This window comes from Stegodyphus dumicola, chromosome 2 (genome assembly GCF_044657685.1).
Source record: "Stegodyphus dumicola isolate Sdum_Otavi_A_Nest chromosome 2, ASM4465768v1".
Lineage (NCBI taxonomy): Eukaryota > Metazoa > Arthropoda > Arachnida > Araneae > Eresidae > Stegodyphus > Stegodyphus dumicola.
Window position 1 is genome coordinate 154,115,751 of NC_140769.1, and position 12,563 is coordinate 154,128,313.

Genomic DNA, 12,563 nt, shown 5'->3' on the forward strand with positions numbered 1-12,563 from the left:
AAGACCGTCCATTTAGTTTCCCGCTTGTACAAAAGTGCATGGAGGGGCACACTTGCGAGCTTGAGAGCCAAAATTCATATGATAAAAACATATGCCACTTGTGGGTTCTTTGTACTGCGTTCGAGTATTGTGACGAGATTGACTCCTGCTTCGGGGACGAAATTTATTACGTGGGCCCTGATTTGATCGATTGTATCTCCGTGAAGCATGAAGACTTGTAGAGAGTTCAGATACTTTTTTGGTCAATTCAGCCACTTGTTGTTCGAGGGATGAACTGGAAGGTGCAGCATTAGCAACACTGACATAAGCTGGAGTAACAAGTTCATTAATTTTGTCAGCCATTGCTGCTAAACGGGTTAGATCTTCATTGGAAGCAGCAGCAAGAATTATTTGTATGTTATTAGGGAGACGCGAAAGCCATAGTGACTTCAACAAGTCGTCACTAAAATGGCTTCCTGCCAGATCACGCATTCGTGACAGCAAGTATGAAGGTCGCTGATCTCCAAGTTCAAGTCCTTGTAGTAAAGTACGTATTTTTGAAGATTCACTTTCTGAATAGATTTCAGTGAGCCGCTGTTTCAATTTGGAGTATTTATCACAATCAGGTGGTTTGAGAATTAAGTCATGCACTGAATTCAGAATATCAGACTCAATTGCTGCAACTACATGGTTGAATTTTGTAGAATCCTCACTAATGCAAGCGATAGAAAATTGTGCTTCGATCTGAGCGAACCACAATGAAGAATTATTTTTCCAGAAAGGCGGTGGCTTCACCGCGACGCGTGTGATTTGTGGCTCTGGTGGAATATCGTCGGGCATACTGATAGATAATTTTCACTTTAATTAATAAACACTCAACAGCACAAATATTGTAGCATGAGGATACACTATTGATATTTTACCATGATAACAATAAATATTTTAACCATGCAGAAAAAAATTACGTAACGATACACACACAAATAATACAGGGTCAGGAATTACACACACAAATACTATTTTACCGAAATGCATTTGAAAAGAAACCCTTATTTGAGAAAAAAAAATGATGCGTTCATTTTGTATTGCGCACGCACAATATCACCATTTCACACTGCTAAGGCACTTTCGAAGGAAAAAGGAAATCACTCCTGTAGCACATGGGAAAAAAATTTAATACTTTCGAACACTGAGGGAAGAATTTTGCCGTAGCACGTTGCAGAAAAATTACTAATGTAGCACATTTAGCGAAAATCACTATTGTATCACATTTGTCATAAAAGTTTAATGATCGAAGAATTATTGCACGACTGGCAAAGTCAGCGGAACGGAACAGATCACATTGATGATTTGCTGAAGCTCCTTGCGATGATATGCACGACTTTGAAAAAAAAAACACAAGCAATATATATCAATACTTCTAGAAATAATTGAAAGGGTACGTTGTAGCATACGTTTAATGTCCATATTCGTTGTTATTTTTAGTCAGTTCTTCAGAATGCCTTGGATGCACATGGCTTAGGGTCGTTGAAAATCCATTGTCAGTAGCGTGCTCAGTCAAAAGGTCACCACTTTTGGTGGTCGTGTGTGCTTAATGCATGCTATAATTAAAGAAAATAAGAGTAGACAATCTCCTATAACAAAAGAATATATTAAGTACTAAATTACAATTTAAATTACATTGCAGAGATCAACGCAGAGCTCGGAACACTGTTCATGCTACCGCCGCGTACAGTTGTCTCGTGAGAAGTCTGAGTGAGTAATGACGTCGCTTTGCTGCTCCGATTAAGAACTGGATTTTACACGTGGCACCATCTCATGAATAGAAGTTGAAGTATCTGTCGGAACGCCACAAATATTGCCTGTATGATGATAGTTTTACCATGGAATATTTTTCTAGTGAATTTGCATAAAAGAAATACTGAAAGAAAAAAATCGCTGACATAAGATTACAATGTATTGAATTTGGGTGAAAAATTCTGAGCAATATTCATTTGAATTAATTCCTTTGTTATGACCTAGACATAAAATAAGACTTAGTGAGTTAATAATGAGGGGTTTTTTAAGCTTAATAATTTTATAATAAGAATAGCTGTCAATAATTTGAAAAAAAAATTGTGGGCAAAATCTTCAGTTTTCACTTCCAGAGCAGTTAATAAGTGAATGATACTGCATAAAATTGTTACTTTATTGTGAAAAAAAATTCCTCTTTCTCCTGAAGGTGATATGTGGCCTAAAAGTATAAATAATTCTGTTTATAATGGGGTTTTTTTGGGGGGGAGGGTGTATATTTGCAAAGGCACTCAAAACTGATATTGTGAATTTGTTTAACGGGGGGGGGGGAAGGGGAGGTGATTAACCAGAATAAATCCATCATCTAAGATTGCTCTATGAAATTGTTGATTTGTGGTATATTCTGATAACAAATATTTAAGCATATGACTAATAATTAGTATCTTTAAATTATAAATTATAAAATATAAAAGTATATGATATATTCTATATTTATAAATGAACAGTGCATAACTGAAATAATTTTATGTCAGATTGTAAAATTTGTCAGAACCAAAGTATATTACTCGTGTGCACAAGGTATTGTGTGAATATTGCATATTATGATATATTGTATATTTATAAATGGACAGTACATAACTGAAATAATTTTATATGTCAGATTGTGAAATTTGTCAGAACCAGAGTAAGTTATTACTCGTGTGCACAAGGTATTGTGTGAATATTACATATTGTCTGAACCAACTGATACAGTATTCAGTGAAAATAAATTATCATATTTAATTTTTAGGGCCAGGCTTGGATGTACCTGCACCAGATATGGGAACTGGGGAGAGAGAAATGAGTTGGATAGCTGATACATATGCACAAACAATTGGTAATTTTATTTTCATATTTATATATTTTTTTCAGTTTTTCACCACTTTTCCACGGTGCTTTGTTTTTAACAAATGATACTGCATTTCTATGCATTTCCTTCCATACGTATTTTAGTTTACGCATTTTCTTTCTGTAATTACAAAAACACATTTTTACTAAATTTAGTGTTTCCTTGTCCTGGAACTGAGGTTTATTCATTACTGTTCTATTATCGGGATTGGAGTCATCGCCATATGTTTTGCTTAACTCGCTAAGAGACTGGTTCATATGAAGTAGTCGTTATGTTCTTTTTTAAAAAGTAATAGTATGCCTTTTCAAAAATTGGTATCAAGAATACAAGTTCTAAAGATGTAATAGTCCCTTTCATTTTTGCTTCCTTGAATGAAGTAAAGGAAATATTGTAATCGTGAAAATTTTCAGGTATCCATTTTGACCGCTACTGAGTGCAATTTAATGATGTTTTTGCATGGCATCTGTACATAAAGACAGAATAAAGGACTCTTTTTTCCAAAATGGGTTATAAAATGGGTTCAGAAGATATTTTTTGTGATTTCTGTATATACATACGTATGTATCTCCCATAACTCAAAAACAAGTAGACTCGGAACGTTGCCACTATGTTACTTGGCTCGGTGAGCTGAGATTTTTTTTTTTTTTAAATCTTTTATGCTGGTTACTTTAAAGTGATTGAATTATGTTGTTCTAATTTTCCAGTTAAAGTTTTTGTCTTTAATTAATGCCCATGCAAAAGTTGTAGAATTATCAACGATTTAAAATTTGTTTAAGTGTGACTAAGCCTAATACAGCACCCATATTTATTTACATTTGAAACTTAGCAGAATAATGAAGTTGGTTTCGACACCTTAAGTGTGTTTTTGCCTAGTGGGACCAAAAGTAAACTTTCGGTTTTGTGCATCGAAAAATCTGCTTTCTTGCCCACTGGCCAAATTGCCTGTTTTTGCACAGAAACGCAAATTTAATTGTGAAACAAAAAAAATTTTAAACTCTTTTAGTTGTATTTGGTGTAAATTTTTCAATTTTTAATGCAGATGTTTTCAGTTTTTATGTATTTTTGCCATGCTGCGAAGCGAGAACTGAATTAATTGAATGAGAAATATATCTCGAAGGAAATTCAAATAAATAAGTTAAAATGCAAAAAAAAAAAAAAAAAAAAAGTGTTTAATTTAATGGGCCGTACAAGGAAGTCATGGTGTTGTTCACATCAGATTTTTTATTATTGTTCTGGTATGCCTTTTCAAAATTAGCATCAAGAATAAGATCTAAAGATGTAATGGTCACTTCTGTTTTTATTGTGGAAATTTGGAACTTATCCAATGATGAGACATCTGCTGTAAAATTTGGCTGTACTCTTATATGCGCCCTAAGATCACCAAATGTGGCAATATGTGTTTTGAGCTGGTTTTTGGTGCGATTGCGTGTTGTATGGAAATCCTTTTGATGTTGAAAACTCTTTTGCCCGACTTGTTTAATTGCTCGTTGGTTCGTGTCGTGCGGGTTTTGAAATGGCCTAGGTTGCAGTGAGAGAAGTGGTTACAAGAGGGTCTGTTAGATTATTTTTAGTGGCTGTGCATGATATAAGTAAGGAAACGCTGATGCAGTGTATTAAAGAGTGGATTGAGCCTTGTACAACTATTTTTTCGAATAGCTGGAAATCTTACAAGGATTTAGGAAATGGTTTTGAACATTTATTTTTGAACCATAGTATGAATTTTCTGGATAGTGTGTCTAGCTGTCATATAAATATGATAGTGATTACGTGGTAGCATGTTGAAGGCAGTATGAAATTGGTATTTCTGCTGTTCGAAAAGTTCATTCATGGTAAGTGCATTTTATTTTATTATGTTCTTATTTTGCAGAATGTTATGTTCATTCTTTTTTTGGTGTGAATTTCTGTCATTATTGGTGTTCTTTTGAATTGTTTGAAATTTATTTTAGTTTATTTTGTAGATTAGTGCATAGTGCCTAGATTGCAATTCGTAGATGTTTTTTAAAGTTGAAACAGAATGCTGTGTACATGGTAATATTTGAAATTTATTATGTTAACTTATTAAAGCGAGGTGTGAGTAGTCCGCAGATTCGTTCATTGCCTAGATTGTGCAATTTGTAGATGGTTTTTTTTAAAGTTTAAACAGGATACTTTGTACATGGTATTCTTTGAAATTTATTGTTGTTATGTTAATTTATTAAAGCGAGGTGTGCGTAGTTCGTAGATTCGTTCTTTGCCTAGATTGTGCAATTTGTAGATTTTATTTTTAAGTTAAAAGATATCGCTGTGTACATGGATTCTTGTCATATATTTTGGGTTAGAAACTTTACATTTTTGCTATCTAAATTTTTTGTTTTTGCTTCGGATTTTTAGCTTCAATTGTGAGTTCAAAACGTGGTTTTTGCATGTGCGAAAACCGCGTTTTTGGAGATATTTCAGGCTTAAAGTTCGAAATGTAGACAAAACATTTAGATAGTAATATGGCAGCATGGTGGCGAGAAATTTGTCGCCGCATTTGGCGACTGAGGAAAAATTCACTCTGAAAGTGCACAAAATAAACCATACAATGAAGCTGTACTTCATGTTGAAGGAAGCACCAAAATGGAAGTGTGAAGTTATGTGTCAAAAAAAAGAGGGGGATTGCATTCTCAAAATTGGTGTTAAGGATCTAGAATCAGTTTCTTAATGGGTGTTCATTTCATTTATGCATGATGTTTTAGAATTAACTTTCCTTGAATTTTGTCAGTATGAACTTTATGTGAATCATTGCACTGTTGTTGATTGGAAGATTTACATGACGGAAGTCTCTGGCAATGCATTAAAGTCTAAATGTTCATTTAAAATAAGCAGCACTGGTAATATTGAAGTTGACGGAAAACCTATTTTAATGTCAATAAACAACGTTGGTCGAATCCTTCCGCCCTGATGGGTGCAGCAGGATTTGCCGAGAAACAAAAGAATAGTCTAGTAGCTGTGCTTAACCGCTCTGCCAGAACTTTAAGTTATTGAAGAAAATATTATTGATGGCACTACAATGTACTTCAACTGTTGGAAAGACGCTGAAGAACTAAAAGTGGCCAAATTTGAACATTTCTGTGTTAGCCGTAAATTTAATTTTTTCGATCCTGATACTGGTTGTGACCATAACCAGTTAGATTCTTATTTGAGTTTATGTGGCAGCAAAAGCGTCTTAAATGTTTGTTTTTCAAACATTTTAGAAGATATCCACAGTTTCATGCCTCCATTCTAATCTCAATTCTCTGATTTTTTTCAACTGTTTTCTATGGCAAGTTAATGTACATTTTGTTGTTATCCAATTATTTTTGTAGAATATCCAATTAGTCTTTTCTGTTGGTTTTTTCCTCCACCCAACCATATTGTAAATATTTTGGCAATTATTTTTATGCTTTGAATTTTTCACCAAATCTGTTTCAATGCATTGTCTAATATAATACATGAGATTAAACATCATTCTGTGATAAATACAGGAAAAAGAAAGTACCTGGTAATTTGAAAATATTTCTACTTTTCATATGTTTCTTTGGTGAGTATTCATAGCATTTTTTTCTTCGCAGTTATAAACTGTGGATTTTTCAACTAAATTTGAGTAGCTGCTGAGAAAAATGGGGGGAGGGGATTTTTTTTTCTTTTCTCTCTTCACCTCTCATTTAATGGAAATTTTCAGACAATTGTGCCAATGAATATTTTTATGTAGAAAATGTTATATAAGCTAGTCAAGCTTTTTCTTTAAAGCCTTTATTTTTTTGTTTTTAGTGCTTACTTTTTGCTTTTACTGCTTTTTTTTTTAAATGAACGTGCAATTTTTCCCCGTACCAAAGCCGAAACTAAATAAACAACTTTTCTTCCTAATATGGAATGTCAGATGGTGAATCATACTCCCGGAAATAGCTTTGCCCCCTTTCTCCGCATTAACATAACCTTTGGTGTGTGCGGAGAGTACAGACAGGTGCCCGTCATTCTGTTGGTCAAAGAATTGCGAAAGCAGTAGAAAATTCCGATACATTCGGCATTCTTTTCCTCCCACCCAAATATTGCACACGTGTGAATTTCTATCAAGATCTTAATAGTTTGCATTCTCGTTCCGCTTGGTCAGTTCATATTCGTGTTTATTATGATCATTATGCTTATATTATCAGCATATGTATGAATGTTTATAACATAGTTGCAGTAACTGCTGAAGTATAGTAAACTTCCAAAAATGGTTGTGTTTTAACACAGATTAGCTTTCTAATTAATAATATTCGGAACAGCTTAAATAAATGGAAAGTAATCGAATAGTCAAAATAATTTCATTTTTTTGGCCAACACATTATGCAGTACGAAGGTTGGGAGGTTCTCCTCCCCTTTCTCCGCAAAATCTCGAAAATTGAAACTGTTACAGTTCGCTGCACAACAAACAACGGGCCTTTTTTTTTTTTTTTTTTTTTTTGTCACTTTCCAATAGAATAGGACTAAAAGTTCTACGGCAAGGATGTCAAACTCGCGGCCCACAACAAATATTTTTGCGGCCCGGCCAATATATCGGCAAATAATAATATATAATAATAAAATAACATATCGACGAAGAAAAAAATGAAATGTGTTCTGCTAAGTAATTAATGATAATTTATTCAATGTTGTTAGATTACTCACAGCGAGCTGACACACACACTACTGAAATTACAAATGCGTATGAGTATCTTGTGTTCAGCTACCTTCAGCTTTTGGGGGACACGTGCACTCAGAACTTGTACGCATCCCCCGATAGCCGAATGTGGCCGACCTAATGGTCTCAGTTTTCCAATCATAGTTTTGTACGATATATTGGTGCATGCACTTTGCTTTATTATTAATTATTACTTAATTCATATTGTTACGGATTTCATAGTTATTTATTTATTTAGTTTTTTTTTTTTTATTTAGAGTTGTAATTAAATTTGCTTCATGTTGCCGTAGCAACGCAGATGATTTTTGAAAAGACAGCTGCGTTGGAAGGTTAAAAATAGACCAGCGCGTGCATTTAATACCTAATAAATAAATATCTCGTAATTGCTGTTGCCATCCACAAAAATCCAGATATTTATAGATGTTTCCAGTATATTCGAGAAATTAATTATAAAGCTTATAAAAGCCGAGAACAAACAACTCATCTCAGTAGTAGCTGTAGTTATAGCGAACTGTTTGTTTACTTAATGCTGTGATTGATTTGTAGTGATTTCGCTGTGAGATAGAATTAGTTTCTCAGTTTTGAATTGATTTTTGCTAAACGTTTGACATTTTGTGATATTGTTAGAATATTTTTGAAGAAATATTTCAGCATTTTGATTTATCTCTTGTGAAAAGAATAAATTTTTGTTAAATTTTTAACGTTAACAGTGTTTATTCCAGCCCTTTGTATTCAGTATGTCTATATCAAAACCAAGTGGTAGTAAAATTAAACGAAAAATCGCTGACGAACATAGAATATTCCAAGTAAAATGGGAATTAGAATATTTTTGCTCTGAAATAAAAGATAAAATAATCTGCTTGATATGTAATAATATTATTAATGTACCAAAGTTATGTAATATTAAACGTCATTATGAACAACACAAATCGAAATATAACAATTACGAAGGATTAATGAGAGAAGAAAAGTTGAAAGAGCTCAAGTTAGGAGTGAAAAAGCAACAGTCCATGTTTAGTAAAGTATTGCAAGAAAGTGAAGTGGCGGTACATGCAAGCTACGTCTTGTCCGAGTTGATAGCTAAACATTCGAAGCCTTTTAACTGACGATGATTTCATCAAGGAATGCCTAATGAAAGCTGGAGAAATTGTTTGTCCTGGAAATGTGAAGGCTTTTCAATCAATTTCATTGTCTCGAAATACAGTTGCGGAAAGAGTTGCTGATTTAGCTGCGAATTTAAGTGATGAGATCAAAGCAAAATCATTTAGTTTCGAAAGTTTCTCCATTGCCTGTGACGAGAGCACGGACATTAGTGGCAAAGCTCAATTAGCAGTGTTTCTTCGTTCTTCTGACAAGACTTTTAACATTTTTGAGGAATTACTGGAACTAATACCGATGCCTGGTACTACCACAGGAGAAGATATATTTACTTGTGTTTTTGGACTTCTGCAGAAATACAATCTACCTTTGGCAAAATTAAATTCTGTAGCTACAGATGGCGCTCCATCAATGACCGATAAAAACAAGGGTTTCGTAGCATTACTAAGGAAAAAACTTGGTGAAATTCACGGTTCAAACATTCATCATATGCATTGTATTATACATCAAGAAGTTCTATGCACGAAAGTAATAAATATGAAGAATGTTTTGTCATATATAAAAAAGTTATAAATTTTATAAGATCTTGAGGTTTAAATCAGCGTCAATTCACTGCTTTCTTAAGTGAGTTAGATAGTGAATATTCGGGTTTATCCTACTATACCGAGGTACGTTTGTTATCTTGCTCCAAGATTCTCAAACAATTCTGGGATTTGAAAGAAGAAATATGTCAGTTTTTAAAAACGAAAAATCAAGACATAAGTTTGTTTTACAATCCAATATGGATACAAGATTTATCTTTCTTGGTTGATATAACCAAACACTTAACCGATTTAAATTTATCGTTACAAGGAAAAGATCATATCATTACGAACATGTTTGACATAATAAGCATTCAAATGTCCACTAGTTCTTTGGGAGAAAACAACTTAAAAATGAAGATTTGACGCACTTCCCGACTTGCAGCATGAACAAATGAAGTTTAGATGATACTTGTTCGTATCAAAATTACGCAGAAAAAATTGCAAATTTAACAACTGAATTTGAAATGAGGTTTAATGATTTTAGTTCCCTCAAAGACTTTTTTTTTTTTTTTTTGATTTTCTCAATAAGTATTGACTCAGTACCCAGCCATATGCAAATGGAGGTGATCGAGATTCAATGCAACTCAAATTTGAAAGCAAAATTCATTGAAGTGGGCGTGCCTGAATTTTACAAATGTTTACCAGCCAGGTTTGAAAATACTCGAAAATTCGCATATGAAATTATTTCCATGTTTGGTAGCACTTATTGGTGCGAGCAGTTATTTTCAGTCATGAAAGGTAATAAGTCTCCTATTAGAAAACATATTAATGATGCTCACCTTGGGTCAGCGTTGAAAGTTATCACTGCAAACAAAATTTCTCCCGAAATAGGAAAAATAATAACAGAGAAGAGATGTCAAGTATCAGGATGTAAACATTAAATTTTTCTTGTTCTTTTTTATATAAATATATATATATGTTTATAATTGTATTATTCGAAATAAATCTACGTTTCTATGAATTTTGATTTTTTTTTTTTTTTCTTTTTCCGGCCCGCCTAAAGTTAAACCTTGTTTGTTTGGCCCAAGTGTACCTATGAGTTTGACATCCCTGTTCTACGGTCTACCAACCCAAGCGAAGAATGATTCTATTCCGGAAATTTAACGCAGTCTGTTGAAAATTAGAATGAAAAACACCCCAGAAGTCTTTCTTTTCCTTTATTTAGTTCTTTATTCTCCCAATACCAACAGCTGTTGAATCCAATTGCATAATATCATGTAGGAAAGAATTACGGCGCACGTATTGTGCAATAATGTTTGCGATATTGTGCAGAGATAAATAATTTTGATGTTCGGTCCGAAATTTGTTTATGAACACTTAAAAGAGTTTTACCGCGCTTGCTAAGCAGAATATTTTTCTGTTCCGTTGGTTTGTTTTTATTTGATGCACATATCGAAATGTAAAAAGCATTTATTTAGCGGGAAAATCTAAAGAACGGCTGCTGTCTATCCCCCTCCACTCCTCTTTTTCAAATTACGCTCGACTGTCCGAATATTCGCCAATTTTCAAGTATGCGGGTAGTTAAGCTTTTACTGTTAAAGGATGACTGCATGAAGCAAATTTCTGTCTTCTGATTTCAAAAATGTTCCTCTTTTTTACTTAAATTACTTTGCTTGCAATATCTGTTAAGGAAAAACTGATATACGATGAAAATTTAGAAAATGTTCAAAATTTAGATTTAAATTAGTTAAATATCAATATGAGTGAAAAAATAAATTGTATTTATTATTAAGTTCCAAGCGAATAGAATAAATATACCTTATTATTATTTATTTCCTCTATTTTGAACTGAAATTTCATCATTAAATCTTTTAGTATAGTTTAGTTCTGCATAGTTTTTTTCCTCTCATTGTAAACTAGTTCCGTAAATTGAACTGTTATTTAAAATTTAAAAAAAAAGTAATTATTTTCCATGATTGAGGTAATGCTTATTCTCTCTTAATAAATACTGCATTTCTCATATTTTAAATTATGAGTCTAATTTTTAAAGTTATGCAGTTGTGTATAATGTAATTGGACAGGTGCTTATTTTTTTCCTTAAAATGTGCTTGAAAAGTGCTTATAGGTGCTTATTTTTTTAACTGAAATGCGGCTATGAACCCTGAAACAGTTAAGTTGGGTAATTCTGAATGGATTAAATATCCAACTATTAGTTGCCCTAAAATAATGCATAAAATAAAATCTGAAGTAAGCTACATTTTAACTCGTGAGCATAGTTTTAAGGTACAATATAATAATATATTTGATATTTAAAATTCTTATAATGTCTTTCAGTTTGTATATAATTGCAATACTTTTGAAAAAAAATGGGTTATGAATTGATTTCTTTTTTTATATGTTAAAATAAACTAAATTTAATTTATAATCAATGAATAAACTATTTTTAATAGGCCATACTGATATGAATTCACATGCCTGTGTGACAGGCAAACCTATCAATCAAGGTGGCATACATGGTCGAATTTCAGCTACAGGGAGGGTAAGAATCATATTTTTATTGTTCTAACATATGTTGCAAATATAAAATTGTGTTTTTATCTGTTGATATAATATTTTAAATATATGGCAGGGAGTTTATCATGGTCTTGATAACTTCGTGAATGAAGCAAGCTACATGAGTATGATTGGTACAACTCCTGGATGGGGTGGGAAAACTTTTATAGTTCAAGTAAGTCATTAAATAATGCATGCATGTTTTTATGCCTATGCAACTGTAAATTTTCATCTATATAGAAAATATTTCAATTAAAAATGTAGCTGCATCAATTGTACATATAATTTTTTTAAATAACCCTGTCATAATACTTCAAATTTACTTAGTTTGCTAATTATGGAATAATGATAGCAGGCAATCTGTAATTTGTCATCATTTATGGAGTAATATGAAGAATAAAGAAAACATTTATTGAGTTTTAACTCTTAATCGATTTTATGCCATATTTGCGACTGTTATATTTATAAACGCTCTATTATCAATGTGCTAGTAATGAAGAATTAACGTTAATTTTATAAGAAATTATAAAAACTGAACTCTGTGACACAATAGTCCTAGTCGGCCAAGGGCTGCAGTTCCTCTGAAATCTGCTTTCCTGACCGGGGCCCTGGGGTGCGTGAGCATATGCCCTGGACAAGTGGTCAATTTGTCACTGGACTCCCAGTGTTTAGTCGCCAAGTGAACTTCGTTCATATTTTATCGACCCATTCAAGAGATGAAAGGCTAAGTCAACCATGCCTAGCCTGGAGACGAACCCCAGACCTGTGGTGCTGCTGTGCAACGTGCTAGCCATTCTACCATCAGGCCTCATGAGAAATTTATAACTTAATATTCCCCTCCCCC

At 33.0% G+C, this 12,563-nt stretch overlaps 1 protein-coding gene across 1 annotated transcript in view; it reads left to right on the plus strand.

Annotated features, from left to right (window-relative positions):
- Window positions 1-12,563, plus strand: part of Gdh (glutamate dehydrogenase, mitochondrial) — a 69,921-nt gene that overhangs the window by 11,503 nt on the left and 45,855 nt on the right. The window contains exons 3-5 of the mRNA XM_085811315.1: window positions 2,783-2,869; window positions 11,617-11,705; window positions 11,796-11,894. Coding sequence (XP_085667441.1) covers window positions 2,783-2,869; window positions 11,617-11,705; window positions 11,796-11,894 — 275 coding nt within the window. The remainder of the gene's footprint in view (window positions 1-2,782; window positions 2,870-11,616; window positions 11,706-11,795; window positions 11,895-12,563) is intronic.